The sequence below is a fragment of the Ascidia mentula genome, chromosome 2, assembly GCF_947561715.1.
Source record: "Ascidia mentula chromosome 2, kaAscMent1.1, whole genome shotgun sequence".
NCBI lineage: Eukaryota > Metazoa > Chordata > Ascidiacea > Phlebobranchia > Ascidiidae > Ascidia > Ascidia mentula.
In genome coordinates, this window is record NC_138567.1 from 5,065,695 (window position 1) to 5,088,507 (window position 22,813).

Sequence of the window (22,813 nt, forward strand, 5' to 3'; positions counted from 1 at the left end):
CAATAAAATTGCTGACTGCGGAACTCAAGAAAATGGTTGTTAACTTTTGTGCTTGATTTCTTCATGTAGAAGATCAAGTAGGTTTATTGCAACTTAAACGGTCGTCTCTCAAAATTTATGGTTTTCCATGTTTTTAGAACCCTGAATAATTCTGAATGGTCATTACATGTAGGTGCAGGTGGAGGCTTTTGATGTTCGTGCCTCATGAGACGCGTTAACATGACGCAAGCCCTTCGTCCAAATATAGATGTTTCGCTCGGTGAATCTTGTTCGGGTATAGAAGAAGGTGTTAAGCAATCGTCACTGAGTATAAAAGAATGCTTTGGTGGAAGTAGAAGGGGGGTTCTCAGAGCCAAAAAACTGGCCAGGAAACCATAATTTCGTTCTAAAGGTCACTTCTGCTGAAGTTACCTTATGTTCTTCTTTAAACGCAGTTTGTATGGAAAGCATGACTAGGGACGTGTAATACCATTCGTCATCCTCAGCCCCTTTTGAAGTCCATTTAATTATATGATTGACTAAGCCATTAGTCTGCGCGTTACGCCGTGGTTGTGTTAGCTTGGAATCCAAACAATTTTATAACTTTTCCACTCTTCTGAAGTAAATTTAGATCCTCTATGGGTAGAAATAGCAAATAGTGGCATACAAACAACATTGTTTGCTTTGAAACTAAAGGATTTCTATCGTTTATGCCTACAATTTTCTGTGCTTTATAAAAAAGTTTCCCGCACCGGTACATTTTTTAGAGCCCAATGAAGCATGTCGGGTATCACAGGGTGACCGAATACTTAAATTTTACCTTTATTTAAGTATCTTAAATTTCTGTTGATTTTTTACGTATGTTATGTTCTTATCTATGCTGGTATGTGTAAGTATTAAGCGTGGTAAAAGTTGTTAGTTGGTGACGATCGTCATATAATAAAACTTCTATGTCAACGAATACAACTCTCATGCATGCGTGCATCTAATTTACAACCGTTTCATTTTTTTGTCGTTTATTTCCTCACATTTCTTGTGACGAGGTAAAATTAAAATCCACCACAGTAGAAAAGCCTTGTCGAAAAAGCATTGCACAAAGTTTTGCAGTAGGACAATTAGAAGTACGAATTAATCGATTCAAGATATCTCCCAACACTACTAAAAATGTTTGAAAATCACTATTGAAACAATTAACTGGGATATACAAGGACGAAGAACCAAAGTTCCAGTCCTTTAAGCATCACCACGTATATGCCCACAGAAAAAAAAACATACTTTTCTTTTTTGGATAAGATTCTTAAACGAGGTATTCCGCGTACACAATATTGCTGTGGTTTACAGTATAGGTCGGGACATAGCAACAATAACGCACAATAGGCGAACTTAAACGAGACAAAACCTTTTAAATAAAAGAGGGATCGAAGGAGGTGACAAAATTACATCAGTATTACAAACTTCATAAGGCACAAGAAGCGTTTAAACGAAGGCACTGGAAATACACCGTTCTCATTGGTTTGAAAACTGGGTTCCGCGCGAAAAAAATCGTCACAACGACTCAAACAAAGTCGCTCTGCTTTGTTTCCGACGATCTCGCTCGTAAACAAGTTTAACAGAAAAACAGCTTTCAACGTCACTTTTCGTTTCATACCTATGGCAGAGACCCACTACCGCTACTTTTTGATTTTGTTTATTGCTCCACATTGCTTTGCTACGATGAATGTGTTGATTGCACAAGGTTTGTCGCTACCTTTTCATAGCTCACGATCTGGGATTCATTGGAACAGAGCGTTTATGTGGTCTTCACGTATGTAGGCCTTTTTCGAGCCCGCATCATGAAGGGTTTACATTCTGCCAGTAAACCCACAACGTGTTTCACCTCAGGTTTCATTTTTGGATCAACGTTACTATCTGTGAATATAAAACGATTACATGGTAGTCAATTTTTAACAACTCCGAAGAAATTACCAAAATGCTTGAACACTATATATTTTTGCATACAAGGTCATTGCCTAATATACAAAAATTTAAATGTTGTCTTTCGTAGTTGCCATACACTTTAACAGCGATACTTTGACCACACCGGGATTTAAAATCATTTTTTATTTTTTTTATTTATTTTTAGTTTTTGACCCCATCGGGATTTGAACCCAGGATATGCTGGACGTTGGTAAGCATATTGTATAACCAGTAGCCCCACCTGGCGGAAGCATTTCTATGTTTTGAAGGAGGGTCGCGATTGAAATGAAAAGTTCCATTCTTGCTAAAGATTCGCCTGCGCAGGAACGTTTGCCTGCAACGAAACACATTCATTGAACAAAAAGTTTCAATAAACAACAGTTTAAAAGAATTAAGTAGAAGGTTTTTCAGTCAAAGCAGACCGGAATTGTATTTTATTCATATAATTACTGCACTGTCTCGTATTTTGTAGATTGCCTAAACGGGAAAGCACGTTTCTAAAAGAGATTTTAGTCGCTTCGTCACAATTAACCTTTGCATCGAAAATAACCAAGTAATGTTGCCAACCACGAGGGAATATCCTTCGCAAGCAAAAAAGTATGGGAAGCCCGGGCGTAAACTACGAAAGTCACAGTGCCTGTTCATATTTCTTGCTCAATATCTACTCACCTATGCCGAAAGGGAAGTAGTTCTGTAGCAAGTCCTTACGTAATTTGCCTTCACCATCTATCCACCTTTCCGGTTTAAACTTCTCTGGTTCGGGAAAAAACTTTTCGTCTCTGTTGATCGTCCAGTTGTTGTACATGACTAAGACAGAAATTACGCATGACTTTGATCATATACCATGATGTGACATGACACAGAGATGGCAATTATTAGAAAACACTATTTCTCCACAACTGAAGAGACATATTCCTGTTAACCGATTCCGGGAATCAATTCCCATTGTATTGCCATTAGGGAAGCAGAGTTATTTTAACCTTGAAAGCACGCGTTTTCATAAATGTTGAATGTACAACGAACGCAACAAGCGGTTCGCAATCTTGATGCAGAGCTAACATAGCAAAACTAACGCAAAAGTTTCTAACAATCACATAATTACTAACATTTAAATCATACCAGCTAAAGCGCCACTGTACCATAAATATCAAAATCAAAACTTACCCTCGGTGTTAGCTTTTATATCATATCCCCCAATCACTGTGTCTCTCCCTGTGGCGTGTGCCACTAGAGGCAGCACGGTCGATAACCTCAGGCTCTCATGGACGATTGCGTCAACCCTTCTCAATTTAGGTCGATCAGCCATACTTGGTACTCGATCTGGTCCAATTTCGTCAATAATCTCCTGGTACGCCTGTAATGTATTAGAGTTTCATCGCAAATATTAGTTTGTTTGAAAATGGAGGCATTTGGTAGAGTGCTGCATTCATAATAACAGGAAAATGTATTTGCTTGCGTGACTAACGTTGTTTCTGTTATGCTTTCAATACGCTGTCCGTTAATTTTTGTGTGAACATTGAGTTACCTAAAACTTCCTTTAAGTCTCTCAATTATCTAAATGTGGATACTTTAAACTTAAATAGTTAATACGCGCCATATGCGAAATAAACTTCTTCAAACTGTTAAAGGAAAACCAAAATACACAAGTTTTAAATTTCTTCTTCTTTACAAATTCTTCTACGCTTACCAAATCTTGCTCTTCTTTGTTGAGGACCATGAAAAGGACCATCCAGTTAAACACCACACCAGTAGAGTGCGCACCAGCCACCATGACGTCCTGTATGACGTCAGGTAATTTCCCGTACGGTTTCGGTCCAATGCGTTTGGCGTCGTCTCTGTGTAAGTTGTTGTTGTTGTTGTAGTGATCCATGCTGAGCTTTAGCAACTTTTGGTCATCGTCATTCGCCTGAGTAGAAAAATTATTGATGTTTCCATTGAGTTCAAACTGTTAAATTCGAACTTTATCTACTATATGCAAAAATGTTTCATGACAAGGGTGGATAGCCCCGCTGCGCAGGTTCTTACTTGGCGAACATAGCTATCTTATCGAGATCATTAGGTTTACTAGTACCGCAACCAAAGCATTACAAAGTGTCTACTATTATTGCAATGGTTTCCACTAATTTAACCCAAAGATACTGCTTTGTGAAAAAACATTACCAAGCTAATGAAGCTTGCAAAAAACACAATGAAACCGTTTTTTCTACCTTCAGCCACGCGTCCACAAAGTCACGAGTCGCTTTTGTCTTGTAATACTTCTTGTGCTGCTCTACTTGGTCGTGCATGTAGGCGGACAACTCCTCCAGCTTGCGGCGAAACTGGCTCATACTAAATCCCGCCAGAGGTCGCAGCGGAGAGGGCAGAATGTCGTAAACGCTTGCCAGGGCGCAAGTGTCAACGAGATAGACGATTGTGTTCATAAGCATTAATAGTTTTGGGTTGTCGTAGTCGTATCTGTAAATCAAGGCATATAGTTGCTAAATTGTTGAAATTTAAAGTAGGAATTTGTGTATTTGTATTGCACACCGTGCATCACGTTATTGGCAACCGTTATCGCAGTGGTTTTGAACCAGCACCTTGGGACAATGTCAATTCCAAGGCGGTGCGTGGAGACTGAATTTTTGCCGACAAAATAAACAGTGAAGAATCACCAGTTTGGCGAATGATCGAACAATATCGCAACCCATTTGACACCAATGTCGCCATTACATGACTTTGGCATCAGAAACTTTCCAAACGTTTAATTTTGGTTTCGTGACCACATTCGTGACTCGATCAATTATTGGGGTTTTCGGCCTCGGATAACATGACATTAACGCATGCGAAACAGCAATTATAGACGTGCTGCCCTATCTCTATGTAAATGAGCGTAGTTATAACAAACAATCGATTTAAACCCGAACGACTTCTGGTATTCCAGCATAGAAAACAATACATGTTTGTGGATCGTGCGTGCAATGTGAAGGTTAAACGAGTTCGTCCGTAGGTTTTGCGGTTATTATTTGCATTCAAGTTTTCTGGTGCCTTTTCGCGCGAATTGACCGAAGTTAGGATTTTCCGAGAGACGAACTGGAGTTGGTGGTTTTTGTTGAAAAATGGAATTGTTTTTTGCAAAATTGCATGGCGTATAAAAAGTTATCGTTATACGAAGGTCAAATGAGTTCGATAAACAAGCTTCCTGGAAAAAACATTAGACCACAAAGTTTCTGTTCACCTTTTGCCAAACATGATCGAGTAAATTGTATTCATGGGCGACCTTCTGAGCATATCTCGGGGCTGGAAGTTCTTTTTGCCCTCGTCTCCCGCTTCCAGAATGCACTCGATCAGATATTTGTCTGTAAGAAAAAAAAAACGCAAGTAATTTCACCTGGCGAACGAAACGTTGTGAGTAGAAATGTATTTTTTTTATCAGTGTACTCGGTTAAGTATATTATAGTGATTTTTCGCCCATCCTGAAACACTTTTCCACTTACTTTCTTCATATATACGATCTTCCATATATCCTTTGCCCATACCGAAATCTCTTAAAATAGTGAGAGTGCGTCTCCTAGTGTTGACCCACTTTTCACAGTACGGCAAGACGGAAAGACCTGATTAAAAAAAAATAAAACGTTTTCAAAATGATACATTATTTTCCACCAGTAACAGTTACCGAGTAACGCGGGCAATTAATATTTGATCACCTCACGTCACATAAATCAAACCACGGCAACTTTTTTGTACGTTGCGAAATTATGTTGATAATTGCAAGGCATTTGATTTGTTGTTGCTGCTGCGCTTGGCGCTCGGCGCGCTACCAAACCACACCCATGTAAATTACTGGCGACTTTCCACCAGGCACAAATACCAGACCTTTGTGCATTACCGCAGTGCGGTTTAGACATTTAATTCCCGCGCGAATTATTTTCAGCGATACGAATTAAATGTCGCGAACCGAACGTTGTGAAAGGGGAAGTATGTCAAGGTGGAGTGGTTTGGTTGCGTGGTGACAACCAGCATTAATCTCCCCTCCCGTCTACCGTTTAGTATACAGCAGCAGTGCGCTGATGTGGTGAAAGGAACATGAGACGGTGTTTCCAGTCCCACGGTAAAATTCAAATGTGCTGCTTTTGCACAAATGGTGCTTTCAATATTTTCTTATGCAAATGCCTGAAATTTAGGTTGATCTCTCGAGATAGTAGGATCTTAGATCGTGATGAATTATTCAGATTTGGTGTTTGGAATATAAGCACTTTTCACAACTTCACGAATTGTAAAACATATACAAACAGAAAAAACTGTGATTTGCATGCGAACTGTATGTGCTACCCACACATGTGAATGTGACGACATCTTCTATGCCAAATTTTCCTGTTACATAGCCTTGCATAAGCTTGACGTATTTGTTTTATCCGTTTATCTGCAGTTCCCAATTCCAATTTAGGGTCTCTCGCGTGGGTCAAAATCAAATAAATTACTTACCTCTGAACATACTGATGAAGCAATCTCTCCACTGGCATCTGCTGTCAACGTCCGGGGACTTAGAAACGAAAGCTTCTCTGATAGTTTCCCTGTCTCCAAGCACGACCGACTCACCGGGGCCGAGTTTGTACCGAAACACATTACCATACTTCGCGGTCCAATCTGTAAAGATATGAGATGTTTGTGGTGATAATGTTGGTGTGTTACAGTTGCTTTTGCTGGGCAATTTCAATACATTAAAATATATTCTTTTTAACATTTAAATCAATGTCAAGTCAGGGCTTAAAAAAAATCAGGCCACTTATAAAAAAAGAAACCTTTTTTTCACCTTTGAATACCAAGTGTGCTGGTTTGTTCAAGAAACTAGGGAAAGTCCCCAATATGGGATATCCGGTGGGTCCCGGGGGCGGATTTTTCAACTCTCTCGTGTCACGTGATTTGCGGCCCCGAAGCAAACTGGTCAACGAGATGAGGACAAGTGCCGATGCAAGATACCACGTGACCGCGCTGCCCGACCAGCTTTCATCGAAAACGAGCATGATACTTTCAATGGCAGAGACTAGTACTTATATGTGTGTGTGTGTTTCTGTAAGGACACAAATTGACGAGAAATTGAACGCAAGCAAGGGGAAGAAGCAACAGCAATGTTTTCTGAGTACTGCAAAAAATATCTAAATCCCAATTTATATACCGACGACTAGGTTAACCGGCCTCGCAGCCCACGCATTGCAGCCAAGGTGGATCGCCCATTTTTATCCGAGGTCTAAATTTCAAGTTCCTAATGAGGGACTCACGGCCCCAGACTTACCAGGCATCAACGCTCTACCAACTGAGCTACAAGAGCTCAGCGGTTGCACGGTATATTGTGGCCTAGATACACCGGGAGCTTGAATTTTCTAATCTATATAGCTTCTATTTATCGGGAAAAAGTGGCTGATCCAGGAAGGCTGCAATGACTGGACTGCAAAGACTGTAAACCTAATGATCTCGATACGATAACTGTTATCGCCAAGTAAGGACCAGCGCATAGGTGCCCTATATATGTAGATGTTGCCCTATTGTTCCTCCAAGGAGACAAAGGCTTTAGTTAGTGGTAATGAAAGTGCACAAGGGATGCAGCTTTCACATGCAAGACGTTGACAAAGAAACCTTCACGCTGTCGGAATGCCCTTATTGGGGGGGCACGCTTATCGAGCGTTGCAAACAGCTTTCGTTTTCGTTAAGTTAATGTAGCACTAAAATAGATTGCTACTCTAGTTAAGTTACACATCCAACATGCTTTGTACCTAATCCAATTAACATGGTCATCGCATGAACATACACACACAGCAACTGTCACACAGAAAACTCCAACAGAACGTTTTAAACTTTCGAGTCGTATTTTGTTGCGTCACTATCGGTTGTCAACCAAACACGCGATCTACTTTTATGACGTCATAGACGATAAGCAGGCGCCTTTCTTGTTTACTGTAAGTTTCTGCTTGTCTAACTGTTTTAGTATTCCTTTGTATTCCTATCTCTGGCGAATTGTTATTCGTCGGAATGAGTTGTCTCTCAAATCTACAACGGATGAATGACGTAGGCTATTGTGACGTTATGTAATCCCGTGTTGTGTAATTGAGATAGGTTTGTTTGGCAACAGTAGACAGCAGCGAGCGGACGTGCGTTTGTTACAACCATAGATTACAGAGTTTTCGTCACTTTGCGGTGAATGCTGTCGTAGAACCAATGTAATTAACCTGAAAACGGCAGTAGACCTCCAACAAAGCATCTAATCTGAATATCCACATGCTACAATACAAATGCATGCCACAGTTTATTATGCAAACATGTGACAACTGACCAAATATAAACTGTCCACCTCGGTGAAAAAATGCCGCCTTTTTCTACCATGCTGCATTGCGCTCAAGCACGTTTGCCAATCTCCATTCATCACAATCGGTTACCACGCGGTTGTGATGTTATATGACGTTGCGGCGAGTTGCCAGGCAACAACATCCGGCGAAAATACCCGCTACCGCTGACGAAACTATAGACAAGACTTTCAATTGTTTAAAATTTCACGTCACAATCATTTCCAGCTTCGTCGTAATGTGCGTTCCGGCGATTGCTGTTCTGATACAAACGAGCCGAAAACGACAACATACAGAGTATAGGCGGAAGTAGTGAGACCTTGAACACATAACAAGGACAAAAAGCAACGCTTATAAAGGACCGAAAGTCGACGCTACTGGGTACATTACGTCAGATTGTACGACTTTGTTTTGCCGCCCCACACGAACACGTGCTTTCACGCAACGTTGCACAACTACATGACGCAACAAAACACTACCATTCTGACGTAAACACGATGAATCAACTGGTAGTTGTATGCTCACGTCGGTTGAGGGCCGCACAAAGGAGGCGTGCGCCCGGCACCCTATATGTGAGATGAAACACGGGTCGTTTTGTTTGGGCAATTTCTCATTACTGAGTGTAGGTGACCTACATTCGAGCGTTCACTGGTGCTGCTATTTAACTATTTTATTTTGTTGCACACTTTTCACAAGTAGCACTCTATATTTTTGGAGAAATCTGTTACAGACGAAAGGTTTTGGCAATTAAATTTTCTTTTGCTTTCGTTGGTTTTATAAGTTTCTAGTAGAGATCCTCACTTGTTGCTGCAACATTCTGCAAACTGATTGCAGAGCTACTTATAAGGTAATTGAAAACATATGCTTTCTTGTCATAATTACCAAATCGGAAGAAGGCTGCAAATGGACAAAAAACGTGACGGAAAACGTGAGAGAAATGCGTAAATTCGTTGTCGATTTCCCTACAAACAAATCAAAAATTTAAAGGCGATCCAACTGGTGTTGTTATGAGAGAGTGGCCTACGAAGTGTTTGACGTCATATTAAAGTACAAACTGAAACACGTGACTTCTTACGACAACATAATGAGTCAGAAACTCTTCGTCTTTTCAAGGAGGGTCTGTATACTGGTGTTGGAAACTGTGTCAGAAGTTAACAGCAAGAAAAACTCTGTAATTTGTCTAAACTTGCTGCCCTACACATAACCGTCGACTCTGAACTTCATCCGAAAATCAAAATCATTTCGTTTTCTGTTGTTTCTATGCTGTGACGTATTTCCTGTTGTTTTCGGTTCATTAAACATTCCTTGCTTCAAGAAACTTCTCTGTCAATTAACATGTTTTTGTCAAAACGCAAATAATTCTTATGTGCTCAGACAAACTGTAAAACAAAGAGCCATAATTGAACCAAATACGGCATGCAGCTTCCGCCAGTGTGGTTTGGAATAACTGTCGATCTTCAGAAAAAGACAATTATGGCTCACGACGCGACTCGATTCTGTGCAGAGCGCAAGCGGTTGCGCATTTAAATAGAAAATATGCGACTCATCATCCGCTTGGAACATACGACAGAAGCATGAAATAAGTCATTGCAATACTGATTGTTGGCCGACGCATGAGTGGAAAGCTAATGAACATCGTGTCACGTTGTGACCTATCACCGGTCGCCCAATACACAGATTCTCTGCAGTTTGTTCGGCGCAGGGCATGGAAATGATCAGAGAGTTCGGATTTTTTTAGCGAAATGTTACACGATTTTCTTGTCACCCATTGATCATATTGCTTTTTGGGAATACATCGAAAAACGATTTAAATGCTGCTGTTTCACAAACCATAATCGCGATACAATGTTACAGACAAACTTTCACAGCAAATCAAACGAACCCGGTTATTTTCAAAATAACCTCTTTCCCTATTTATCATCAAACGTTTGGTGTGTTAAAGAAAGGTTTCCTGCAAAATGACGGACATATAAACCAAGTTGTGATGAAGTACTCTTTGCTCATATATGTCCAAAGCTCACGTATAAACGTTCGACGCTCTAAGAGCGTGTAGTGACTGCATGGCCTGATATTATCAATACAGTGTAGGTTTGTTTTTGTAGGAGGCTTAGAAACACAATGGCGGTATTTGTGGATGCGGACTTTCCCTGATAAAAATAGAAGACGCCCGCACAGGCTTTAGACTGGATGCTGCTGAACGTTTTCCTGGCGCCGCGCGGATATTGCGTATGTTCAGAAACAAACAATAGCGAATCGCGAGAAACCAGCATCTTTGTGGTTCATGAAATGTTGAATGGTTTGGTAAAGTTTCAGTGTAAATAATTAAGCCCAAAGTTGTAGAGAAGTACCAGATTGGCAACTGCATTTGCAAGATAACCCAATATAAAACACATGGCTATCTAAAGTATGCTTATCCAAATTGAGTGCACTTTAAAACTGGCTGTGGAATAAATGATGAAATATTTCGGAGTCATATTGTTCAGATAAGTTAACGACAAAGCGTGATTATAATAATTTAATTAACTTTTCAGATCTAGAAGCGAAACTATTTTTGCGAACAACTTGCCAGGAAACGCCCAAATTCGAAACAGGGAAGTAAACTAAACTTGGCTGGGTTTTTACAAAAAACGGAGGACTTTATTTTGTTTGTCAAATGCTACACTGCAGTATTGCAACTGTGAAATTCCTTTCTGCGCTAATTATTATTTGAGATTCCTCTATCCTGATAAAGTAAATGGTAAAATTTTCCTGTGACTGGAAGACAAATACAACTTATTCAAACCGCTTATTGCGCTGCTAAGAGCTAATGATATTGATTGCGATGAAAAAAGCAACCAGCGCTGCTTTCTGAACATACGAGCTGTGAAAAACCAACGCCGACTATCCGTTGCGGGATGGATACAGTCATAACTACCTTCCTATGAACTCAACTAAAGTTTATCGGCGTATATGACACGAGGGTTCATGATCAGCGATGAACGTTTTTGTTTTCAACAAAAAAGCGAATTTATACACGCAAAACTCCCAACTTTCCATTTTTTTAGTGAATAACCGCCATATAATAACCACGTTAAAGTGAAAGACCAAGAGTTTAGGAGTCATGCCTCGGAAACAATTTTTCACACTAAAATTCAACATTTTGCTATTTTTTTTACTGAAGAAACGTTGAACTGAAAAACCAAGAGTTTCGCATTCGAAATAACCCAGTTTGTTTTCATTATCTACGCTATCCTTTGCGTGCCCACGTGCTTGCTTTTCTATTTTCATCATTGTGTCTGTATATAGGCTTGTTTGGCTTTACCCCGCACTCTGCGCTATCAAAAACAATGCCTGACTTTCCGTCTTTATAGTAAAGAGAAATGTCAAATGCATTAGTAAGGTTTCTGCAAACATGCCTGTTTTACAAACAATCCACTTGACAAATGCAAAATTTATACATGTGTGTAATACTTTTCAATTTAAGTGCCCTAAATGACTCAACAATAACCATATGGTATTGAGGCCACTTGCAACTATGCAATGACACCAGCAGACCTCCACACCTAAGTGAAATTTGAAGTGGAATTTTTCTTATTTCTGTGACCACTGAGCGACACTATCCAAGCTAACCTTATCATTCTTGACAAGGAAATGGTTTTGAATGGCACTTCCACGTTTGATATCATTACCCACCTTTACTGGCATCTCACATGTGATGCTGCTGTCACACTGTGTTGAAGTGGATATATCAGAGAAATGTAATCTAGTCTCACTCGTCAGATTCAATGAACTTTTACCCTGGCAAGTTGGCAATACAAACTGTTCAAAAATATCGGTTGTCGTTCATGGTATGACTTTGAACATGACAGCCATGGCAGTGTAACTTCTCTTACATTACATTGATTACACTACTAACACTAAGAGCCTGATAAAACTCTGTAATACTTTCCCCGTATATTTCCAACAAGATGACAACCCGTATTGATTTACCTCGAGGTTTAGACTGATAGATACTAGCCAAGTCTAGACTGATTACATACAACATACCAGGTTGCACTAAATCAGCGTGGTCATACATTTAGTAAGCTATAACAGCATTAATAAGACCACATACTATCGCCTGCTCTCCGGCACGTTTTGTGCGCAAACCGCCTACGTCACGCCGACTCTCACTTCCACGTCGCAGGCAAAACAAATACAAGGGCAGGTAGTATAGTAAGTACGTGGCCGCACGCAGCTGCACACGTTAGGTAACATCATGAAAGACAGCTGAAGTCACTTTCCGGCTGTAGCAGTCGTGAGTCTTCGCTTGGCGCTGCTACGCTTTGCTACGTCATGAAACCGTTCCGGAAGCTGATTGCCATCACTGCATTAATGACGCCGCTCTATTTGAGGGCACATAATTATTCGTCGTGGCACTTACGTGTTGCGACGGGGCAGACATTTGCAAGGCGGTATTTGACCTAAAACTGTCAACAGAAAGTCCTATAGGACTGGATGACTTGTACTTGAATTTCGTGACTTGCTTTGCTTGGGCCTCGCATGCTTTTCTGTATAGATAATTTGCACGACGCGATTTCCCGGTGCTAAATTATTGACAGCAGTTTTTTGCGTATTTATGTTCAGCCAGGTTGATGTAATTGTGTTCCAAGTTTCCCCAATGACATGGGTGTCCAAATGTGGCCATTTCATTTTGCTCGAGGCTGTGGTTGTGTGATGCACATAAGTTTGGAATAAACTATTTTAATTCAAAAAAAAAAATGCATCACTACCCTATTTAGCAGTTTGGGTCAAAACACTTGCACATCAGTCTAAAACCTGCGAAAATAAACGTTGGCCCGCAGGCACTTTACCTAATTAATATTGGCCTTTATTTAATAAGTTTAGGAACCCCTGCCTTAGGAGTTCTTTCAGCGCAAACTTGCATTTCTTTGTAAAAATTCCCACCAAGTAACATTTTCCTTTTTACCAACGTAAGACCGCTATTACCTGCACTAACCAAAAGTTAATAGCAATTTTTCAATTGTTTACTTGGTATATGGGTTGACCGACGTTGCCAATCGCCCGTCTGGACCGGTGTTGCAAAACTCTAGCGCCGCCACACGGATTTAGTTTCGAAGATTTGTTTCAGGCACGTGTGGTTTACTTGAGCAACTGCATCGTCACGTATAGCCCGAAAAAGGTTTGTTTCTTTGATTACAATTCACACAATTTATCAATGTTTTTCTTTAAAAAAAAACATGCTACAAACGTGTAAAAATCAATTATATTGCACATATTGTTAATTCGGAAAAAATGAGGGTATTAAACATCAACTGTAAATCCTTAACGGAAACTTGTGTTTATTTATTATTTCTTTGCAGGAACATCAGTTGTACACGAAAAGCCATTGGAAGCGTTTCAGACTTGGATCAAAAAATATTGACGTTCAATCGACTATGGATCGATTAGAAATCATCGCAGGCGTTGACGCTACTTGGGCAAGTCGCTGCCAAAGCACGACGTTCGGCTGGAACTGAAAGGAGATTGTTAGAGCACCATGCATAATATGAAGTAGATTAGGCCTGTTTGAATCGCCTATGAAATTCTGTTTTAAAGGGGAGTTTAGAAAGTGGTTTGCAAACATCACAGTAAGGAGATTAAGGGACCAAAAAAAGTGTCGAAAGAGGGTTTGATGCATCTCGCAAAAAACAAGCGTTCGGATTTTGTATTGAAAGTGGATAAATTCTTGCGTTTTATTTTGGTAGTCTTGAAAAGACTTAAATTGGAACAGTGGTACTTGCTGTGGCGGTTATTATAAACACTTGTTTTTGTGATAGACCCACAACAGAAGCTTAAGTTTATTTGCAAACATCTCACACTAAAATAAAATTTGGTTAAGTACACATAACCTGTTACCATCACGAGTGAAAAGCCGGGGCGGAAAGTATACCTGCTGTCGGTTAATAACTTGAGACATAACAAACTTTTAGCATCAATGCAAATATTTTGTGACAGCAAGTTATGTCTGTAAGTGACTGGTACACGATTTGGCGTGCGGGATTCGGCATCTTGACACGCTAGAATTCAGTGAAAAATGTTGTCAGACTTACATGCAAATTTAATTTCTCTGGCTTATGATTACTATCTAGTTATCTGAGATCATCTGGTCTGTAGATCAACTGTAGATTAACAATGGCCGTGATGTTGAATTTACATAATTCAAACCATACTTGAGGTTGCACATGAAGAGAACACATCAACTAATTGTCAGTGTGATCGGTACAGGGGAAGTACCACACTTCGATACGTATACTCGCAGTGGTTCGAGCCATATTTCAACACACCATTAATAACTTACTCACTTCCGTGCATCGCTCACCAAGCAACAGCTGCTTAATGCTTTTCGTTCGTGAAAGGATGAAAGGCGAAACCTTGATGTTTGGCTAAGTCTCTGTGAGGTAAAGGGTCGTGGAGTCGGTTATATTTTGTACAAGTTTTAAACGGACATCCGTAGAGAGTACAGCATTAGGGTTTGTTTTTTCTGGAAAGTATTGCAATTTTCTATGAGCATACGTTAAACCTACAAGTACTTTGTAGCACTATTTAAGCAAAGAAATTTCGCCATACGGGTTCATAAATGCATGGATTTGCAAGGCAAAATTTTTTGAGACGCTTACAAGTGCACTTTACAAACCGCTGATATTTGCCAGCAGTTGGAATGTGTTCGTGGTTATGTTTTACGGGACTCGTCGCTGTCGAAACGTTTCCTGCAGGTCGGATCTAACATATTTTACTTGTGTGCAATGCTGCTTTAAACAAGTTCCATTTAGCATAGGTGGCAACTTTGAGTATTATTTATTGCAGTGTAAATTTTTGTCCCGTTTTTCAGCAAAAGTTTCGCTAAACAAGGTCGATTTCAGTGGTAAATATTTTATAAATGCTAAAAATGAGTTTAGAGGAATGTGCTTCTCTGAATATCTACTCTTATTTCCTTCCTTTTAATTTGTTTTTAACTCGCAAATTGCTAATCCCAGCAGTTGGGATAGAAATCACACTGTCAGTCACTGCAGTGAGAGCATTTTACGCGCGAATAGCTTGCAGTCAATCAAGCGAAACCCCCAATTTTGTCTCGGGACAAGAAAAACTGTTTGTGACGTTTTCTTGGGCCAGAGAAAGACCTTGTAGCGCCCTACACAAAGAAAACGGAACAACATAAATTTGTCAACTGCTGCGGCAAAACAGAGCCGTGATTGTGTGAACTCTCAGCATGGCCTGTGATGCAAGTTTATGAGATAGAGGCTGTAAATGGGTGGCTCTAAATCCTTCGACTCCATTGTTAGAATCGATCGACCGCTGGCTTAGCCGTTATTGCTCGGTTGGAAGGGTGCAGGCTTACAAATTGACCGTGAAAGTTTTTATATTGAGTTTACTCAATATCGGACCCAAACGCCTGGCGAAATGTACGTGACTACTACAGTCGTGCGTGTGTTCTTGGCGCCTAAACACCATTTGACCTTTTAATGCACGGTTTTCTGCGAAGTGTTCTCGGTAGTTAATCAGTGGTCTGTAGGCCGTTTAGGCGGCAAGAAACGAGACAGTAGTTTGTCAAATGCTTGCTGCAAATGTATGGATTTTGGAGCCTACACGCCGTGACAAACACGTTTTACATAATGCATAAACCGCATAAACAAGGTGTAGAATTGAGGCAGATAAGACACAGCGCGCTCTGTAGTTGCAACGACGTTTCCAGAAACCACAGTGTTTTAGAAAAACTGAAAACCCATGTCCCTGTGTGCGTTGACGTCACAGGACATTTACGTTTCGAGTGGTAGAGTCGTGCGATTTTGCCGTTAAGTCGTGGAAACTGTTCTTAAACTTTCAACAAGCACTTTCTACGTATATCTCAAATTCCGTCACTTTTTTGTACCTAAGGGGGAACTTGTTAAGATTTCTGTGTTTATTAACGGAATTTTTTGGGGTCGTCGCCATCAATAACTTCTCTGTTGATTGTAATGACGCGCCGTGAAGATAAGTGTCATTAATAATGAATGACATCAGATTGGGGCTCGTGACAAGGAGAGGGCAGATTTAGGCATTAGAAATCCACATTTGGTTGGTTGACTCGAACAGTTGGCATAACTGTACGACAGTCATGATTTGCCGAATCCCCAGCCTTTCTCCTTCAACAAATAAGTGCACGAGATATGGATCCAGGCGTTTCCTGTTTTGCGCCAAGTGAGTCACCACCAACACACAGCAGCACGACTGGCAGCTATTGTAACTTTTGTCAGTTAAGTAAGTTCGGCGATAGCCTTGCGAAGAATTCATAGCATCCGTGTGTTATATTGACCCGTTATGTTTTACTCCGGCGTACTAATTGACGCCTTTCGCAAAGGTCGACGTGATACGTTTGTTTTTCGTTGCATCAGACAAAGAGGCTTCGTCGCGTACTAATTGAGTGAAATTGGAAATAAAAATACCTTATTTTTGACTTCAAGGCTTGTCACCCTGACTCGAAAATACTGTTTCATCCAGACTGGGGACGCCAGTCAGTTTGCAGCGATGTTATTTGATACAGTTTAATTTCCGATATTTACCGCGTTTTTCTCAGGGCACACATCGCGTAGATAGGCACTTGTGGAAAAACGCAATAACACCTGACGTCACTTCTTTGCTGGTTAAGTTGGTGTCAATGGAAATGTGAACGTAGTTTTTCTATTCTCAAGCCCATATGTTACATCCTGTTATGTACAGAATGTATGAGCGTCTGACTTATTGTATTGAGATGTTGGCGTAAGCGTTCTTCGAAAATTAGGGAATATCTGGTTGCGAAGTTTGCTTGCTCGGGGTGCATCAAACGACATCCGAAGAGTTAACAATTTTTTCGGTCTGTTGGTCGGTTTTGTGACTAATATACCAACAGTAATAACATAATGATACAAATTCTGACAGATACCCCCTGTTTTCACCTGTAAGGTCTCATCGGTGCAGCTTGGTGTGACTATTGTAGACGATCTTGTCTGCCAAAAAATAACAAAAAATTGCGCCAAGCACAATTGTTTCGTGACAACTTTTGCATTGCGAGTTGCAATTATGTATAAACAGAAGTGCACATACATGTTGTACAACGAGAACAGTTTCAATTCTTTAACTAACGCCATGAGAGAATGGAAGAAACAAAATACTTGCATTAAAAGCGCGATTATCAATTAGTGTCGGCTGCATTAGAGTCAGCAGGGCGAATGTTTTTCACACGGCACTGCTGCATTGCCGCCGGCTGTACCTGTATTAAAGACCAAAGCCCGTTGCCAACTCCGCTTTGTGTGTCTAAGTGACTAACTTTGTCAGCCCTTCAACGCCGCGGGCAAAAAGGTTTGGAAACAACACTCAAATAGATCGTTTTGACCGCAGAATCAAGTGACGTTTTTGATGAGGACGGCGGTGTATTTTAGGAATGTCTTTAAGAGTTTTCAACTTTGCGTTTTTAGGAAGACAGAGTGCAGAGTGCTTCGTTTCCAAAAAAAGTCAGCAGGCTTACAGTATAAAATGATTTGCAATATTTGAATTTGACGCAGTTTCGCGCAGTTTGGCGCTTCAGAGCGCTTATTTTTCTCAATCTTGTATAGTGAAATTGGAGCAATGCGCTGTATTGTATTTATGACCGTATCTTTCTTAACAGGAGATTAGCAAAAGTGAATGTCAACGAAAGATGTAAAGGCTAACTCACAAGTACATTAAATTCTTTTACCCACGCAAGCAATTGACCGACCCAACATGCTGGACGTGACCACCACAAAGGTGCTTATCATTTTTGGCCTGCTGATTTTTACCCTTCTTGCCGCGTTGCTTCCCCTCTTCTGCATCCACTTCTCGTCCCTAAAAAGAAGGAGGCGGGCGGGAACAAGGACTGGACTTTGGGCGAGACTTTGTTCATGTTGTGAAGCAAGTTACGACGACAAGGAAACTCCCCTTTCAAACGAAGAGAGGAGGCGCAGGAAAGTATGGAGCAAAAGAGCCATGAGTTTCTTGAACTGTTTTGCTGGGGGAATTTTCCTGGGAACGAGCTTTATTGGATTGCTTCCAGAGATCCGGGAAGTTTTCGAAACGTTCAAGATCAGATGGCCACCCATGCACGGACAGTCGTAAGTTGTTTGTAGCAATAACTTTTTTATATTGCCTTCTGTCACTTTGACCATGTTTGGTTCGTTATTTACGTTTGGCGGTGTGTACGTCCGCATCCATATTCATTGCTTGTAAATCGTGACATAATATTTACTAATAGTATAAGCAAGCTTAATTGACGAGTTCTTATACGTCGAAGCAGTGGCCTTGCCTGCAGCTACCGTAAATTATATAAAATTTACTATTTGTATAATTGCAGAGGAAATCCTCAAGTAACGACAGAAAGGGCTTTGATGCCGATGGCAGAAATAGTCATTACTCTTGGGCTATTCTTCATTCTTATAGTCGGTAAGTCCCCGACTCGTTGACTCGAATCGATTCGTTCAAGGACGCGTCCTTTCCGCGGTTGCCATAATCTTGCTCAATCAATAACCACACGGGATGTCATTCGTGTCCATGCTCTATGTGCTAAGGGATTTTGCATCTAATTAATGTCGTTTTGTTGCAGTACGGCTGCTCAACGTTTGACAATATTTCTAATGTGTGACCGATGATTGTTAATCCTTCGTCCTCGTGAGGCTATGAATAAACAGTGTTTGGTTTAAATCATCAGGGACGTATTCAGGGCATCTCATTGTAAAACCAGCAACAACCTTACATTTTATTTGTTCTTTGTTCTACATTGTTTTGATAATAAAAGTAATTTCCCCGAAATTTAGAAAACACAAGGTAAACACCGTTCCGATCTAAAGTGTTTGACGACATTTAAAACACGATCAATATTAGTCGGGTTGCTAATACGATCCAACGTATGTATCCACAGAACAAGCAGCTCACGGAATTCACCACAGGCGACACAAACGCAAGAAAAAGCTTGAAGTGGAAGTGGGCGAGACAACGGCCATAGAAATGACATCAGGAGAAAGCATTCCTGACTCCAGCGATGATGAAAACAAGGCCGCTCATGAACACCAGTCGATCCGTTCCTTGTTGCTAGTGGCAACCCTTTCTGTGCATTCTCTTTTGGAGGGAATAGCTATGGGTCTACAGAAGGACGTTGGGAGCGTGATGGCGATCTTTGTTGCCGTTCTGTTCCACAAGTCATTGATGGCGTTCAGCATGGGAACAAACCTGGTCAAAACCAAGCAGAGTGTAAAGAGGATCGTGGCGGCGGCACTCATATTTTCACTAATGTCGCCAGCAGGGATCTCCATTGGCCTTATCATCAAAGTGACCGGCGGGGACAGCTACGTAACCACACTGGTTAACGTCATACTTCAAGCTGTAGCCACCGGTACCTTTCTTTACATTACGTTTTTCGAAGTGCTTGTAGCCGAGTTTGACGCCCATGGCATGAGAGTACTGAAGGTGGTCGCACTGCTTCTGGGCTATGGTTGTATCCTAGGCTCAATCTTTGCACAGCACAGCTAACATTCATGCCTTGCCGTTTGCAGTGTACATTGTAAATTTTTATCCTCATTGCTTCGCACTGATTTTCCGATATTCATGCAGTCGCTGCCATTTTGGACGTCTTTCAACTAAGGGTATGAGTACAAAATTTATTCGCAGTTTGGTTTGAGCTTAATAAGAAATTACTTTGAAAGAGGGAACCAACATATGTTTTTAACCTCAATTGCGTGGCCAATTGTTTGCCTCTTTGCAAAGCTTGCATACAGAACTTACAATTATCACACGATGGCTTTTGTATGCAAATTTGAACGCTATGGATTGGTGGTAATTCTGCTCGCTTCTTTTCACTCAGCATTAACAGCATTCACTCGTATTTTTCTCCCTTTTTAGCAACTTTTGTGTTTGTGAGAAACGAAACTTCAATTAACATGTAAAAAAGTAAACTAGTTTTTTGTCTGTGATTTGTCATCTAAGACTGCAGGAATCAGCCTGCATCCAGGACACTAAAAAATCGCAGACAACCAGCGTCGGTACAACCTTTCATTTTTAAAACCCATATATTATAGCTTCGCGTAAAAGCATCGTCAGTTTCTGTATTATTCAAACAGATATATATTTCTGTTGTCGAAAACAAACGATCATATTGACGCAATTTTTAATTTTAAGATACGATGAAAACGCAAGGTTGACAATTAACCGCTTTGCTTCATCAAACTTGTTAGGGTTACAAAAGTAATGTGCTACATACCACTGGTATAACTGATCAATCATCAGCGGATATGCACCGGCAACATTGAAGCCTCATTAAACTTGCACGACCTTAGGGATTTCGTGTGACAACTCGTATTTTATTGTTAATGCGATTAGAAAAGTCAGTTATCATCGTTCTACCTGTAAAATTGCTATGGTTTCATAATAATAAACAACTTTAAAAAACGTTTGGCATGTTGCTTGTCCAAGTTTCATTCGCGCCGATAATAGGCTTTTAATTTAAATTCAAATATATATAAATATATGTGCGGCCGTCGCAAAATCACTGAATGCATCTTGCGCATTGAAAACAACAAGCGCTCTTTCAACAAGTTGCAATATTTCAAAAAAGCAGGCGGGCGTAACCGTAGCGAAGAGGTTTACCAACCTCAGTCAACCGCAGACAATAAAAGCATTTGTGTCATGTACCTCGAAGTAGCAAGTACCGCAAGCATGGGATTAAAATATCGTTAAACCTTCGTAATCGGATTTTTTGTAAGTGGTCATTGACGGGATTTGTATTGTTCATACGAAAGCGATTTTGCAAAAATTGCAATGAATCACAACGCTTTAAGGTCGTTTTTAGCTTTGTGCGTTCTCTGCTCAACGTAAAAATTTGGGAAAATGGAGGTCCGAACATATCTTGTTCGCGGAGTTAGCGTGTTCTTCACGCACGGTCCGCAAAGATGTTTGTGATTCAATTAATATTGCAATGGGCTGTTCATCGTTTCAGCATGCTTGTTTACTGTTAATTACCTCATCGCCTGTAGCATGAGCTTTCCTATATACCACTCATTCTAATATACTTCGGGAAAAACCCATGACTAAAACTTTAATTACGTGATCTAAACACTTTACACCCAAGGGAACAACACATTGGTTGAACTGAGTAATTGCAATTGTTTCGGAATGTGTTAGAAACAGTTACCGTAACTAACCTACCACCGCTGACATATCGCTGTGGAGATATTCGTATTTGCAAATACTGTATTACGTTTTATCTACCAAAGCTACAATACACTTAGTGTCTGATCAACTTACCGTATTGTTATATTATAGAAAAAATACCATTGCAAATTTGTCTTTGGGAAATTGTTTCTAGCCATCCACGACCATTGATAAGTTGATATTTATCGCATGCAATTAACGTATTTCAACCATATTAGAAACGGTACAAATCTCATGGATTTGCTCACACACAAATGCCCGCAAGTTTGTTGTTTTTTTGACAGTATGCACAATATAAATTTCGCGTATATGTGTATTGGAATAAACATTAATCGGTTGTCAACTTCATACAAAAAATGCAAAGTTAGCAGTTTGACACAGACCACTTTCGAACAGTTGCCACTCAAGAAAATTTTTTTGAACTGATGCCGATTGTAGGTGTTGCCCACTCAGACGAACAGCGGGAACAGGATCTCGAAATCGGTCGTGAGATTGCCAATAGCAATGAGCGACGCCGCATGCAAAGTATCAACGCTGGCTTTAAATCGCTAAAAAACATTTTGCCCCGCGCGGATGACGACAAACTCAGCAAGGCGGCCATTTTCCAACAAAACAAATTTGCTTTTTGAGTTTGCGATTTGCGTTTGTCTCATTAATGCATAAGTTTTGAGGTTTCAGAGCCAGTTTGTTTCAGTATTATTTTACATTGTACAAGATGGTAAACTTTGCGTGCGCTACTTGCCGGATAGCTGCGTGTATTTCAGACTTTTTGCTATCTCCTTCATGGACAGGAAACTCTTAACCCGACACTTGCAAAAATTTCCGCATTCTTTCGAGGAAAAGCGGCAACACGTCAAGGACTCGACAGGGAACCATTGTGTTGAGGAAAAGTTCAACAACGATTTGATTCCAATTGTTTCCTACTTTACGACACCAGTCAAACATTGCGACTGCTTCGAGTCTACGGTACTCGTCAGTGAGCAACAATTACGTCATTGTCAAACTCCTGGTTGCACTTCTTCTGAAAGAAGCATTATTCTTGAAATTCCAGCAAGGTGTGCAAAGTTGGTTTTGTTATAACTTGTGCAAACCACACTAATAGGTCATATATGGGTCCACAATATTGCAAAACTAATACCATTGTATGGTTGCTTACATTGTGTAAACAAGAAACTTTTGCCGATGGTAAAACAAAGCAAGCGAATCTGGAGACCGTGTTCCATGTATCATCAACCCATCAACAAGATTTTATCGACTTAATATCGTTCACAAACCGCGTCTTATAAATTATGTATGAAATTAAATTTGAACGTAAGAGCGCGTACGAGCGCTGAGCAATTAAGCAGAGAGTTAAATAATGTAAGCCAGGCGAC

At 40.4% G+C, this 22,813-nt stretch overlaps 2 protein-coding genes across 2 annotated transcripts; one reads left to right on the top strand and one right to left on the bottom strand.

Annotated features, from left to right (window-relative positions):
* Nucleotides 1-1,077: 1,077 nt before the first annotated feature.
* On the bottom strand, nt 1,078-6,977 carry LOC145889525 (cytochrome P450 2B11-like). The gene is made up of 10 exons (XM_082980494.1): nt 6,725-6,977; nt 6,397-6,558; nt 5,409-5,525; nt 5,150-5,270; nt 4,143-4,389; nt 3,623-3,841; nt 3,100-3,289; nt 2,605-2,742; nt 2,177-2,269; nt 1,078-1,887 (listed from the first exon to the last, which is right to left on the bottom strand). Exons 1-10 carry the CDS (start codon nt 6,933-6,935, stop codon nt 1,769-1,771), a joined length of 1,617 nt encoding a protein of 538 aa, XP_082836620.1. The 5' UTR covers nt 6,936-6,977; the 3' UTR covers nt 1,078-1,768.
* A 10,916-nt stretch (nt 6,978-17,893) lies between these two features.
* LOC145888854 (zinc transporter ZIP3-like) lies at nt 17,894-21,739 on the top strand. Its single transcript, XM_082979722.1, has 3 exons — nt 17,894-18,352; nt 18,592-18,680; nt 19,156-21,739. The coding sequence occupies exons 1-3, from the start codon at nt 17,985-17,987 to the stop codon at nt 19,761-19,763; spliced, it is 1,065 nt and encodes a 354-aa protein (XP_082835848.1). The 5' UTR covers nt 17,894-17,984; the 3' UTR covers nt 19,764-21,739.
* The last annotated feature ends 1,074 nt before the right edge of the window (nt 21,740-22,813 follow it).

What these genes read in the sequence shown, in the direction of transcription:
- LOC145889525 (XM_082980494.1), bottom strand. Translation starts at nt 6,935, where the DNA reads ATGCTCGTTTTCGATGAAAGCTGGTCGGGCAGCGCGGTCACGTGGTAT. An exon ending in AGCACACTTGGTATTCAAAG is followed by an intron (nt 6,559 to 6,724) that starts GTGAAAAAAAGG and finishes ATATCTTTACAG; the next exon opens with ATTGGACCGCGAAGTATGGT. An exon ending in CTACTTCCCTTTCGGCATAG is followed by an intron (nt 2,270 to 2,604) that starts GTGAGTAGATAT and finishes GTTTCGTTGCAG; the next exon opens with GCAAACGTTCCTGCGCAGGC.
- LOC145888854 (XM_082979722.1), top strand. Translation starts at nt 17,985, where the DNA reads ATGCTGGACGTGACCACCACAAAGGTGCTTATCATTTTTGGCCTGCTG. An exon ending in CCACCCATGCACGGACAGTC is followed by an intron (nt 18,353 to 18,591) that starts GTAAGTTGTTTG and finishes GTATAATTGCAG; the next exon opens with AGGAAATCCTCAAGTAACGA. An exon ending in ATTCTTCATTCTTATAGTCG is followed by an intron (nt 18,681 to 19,155) that starts GTAAGTCCCCGA and finishes ATGTATCCACAG; the next exon opens with AACAAGCAGCTCACGGAATT.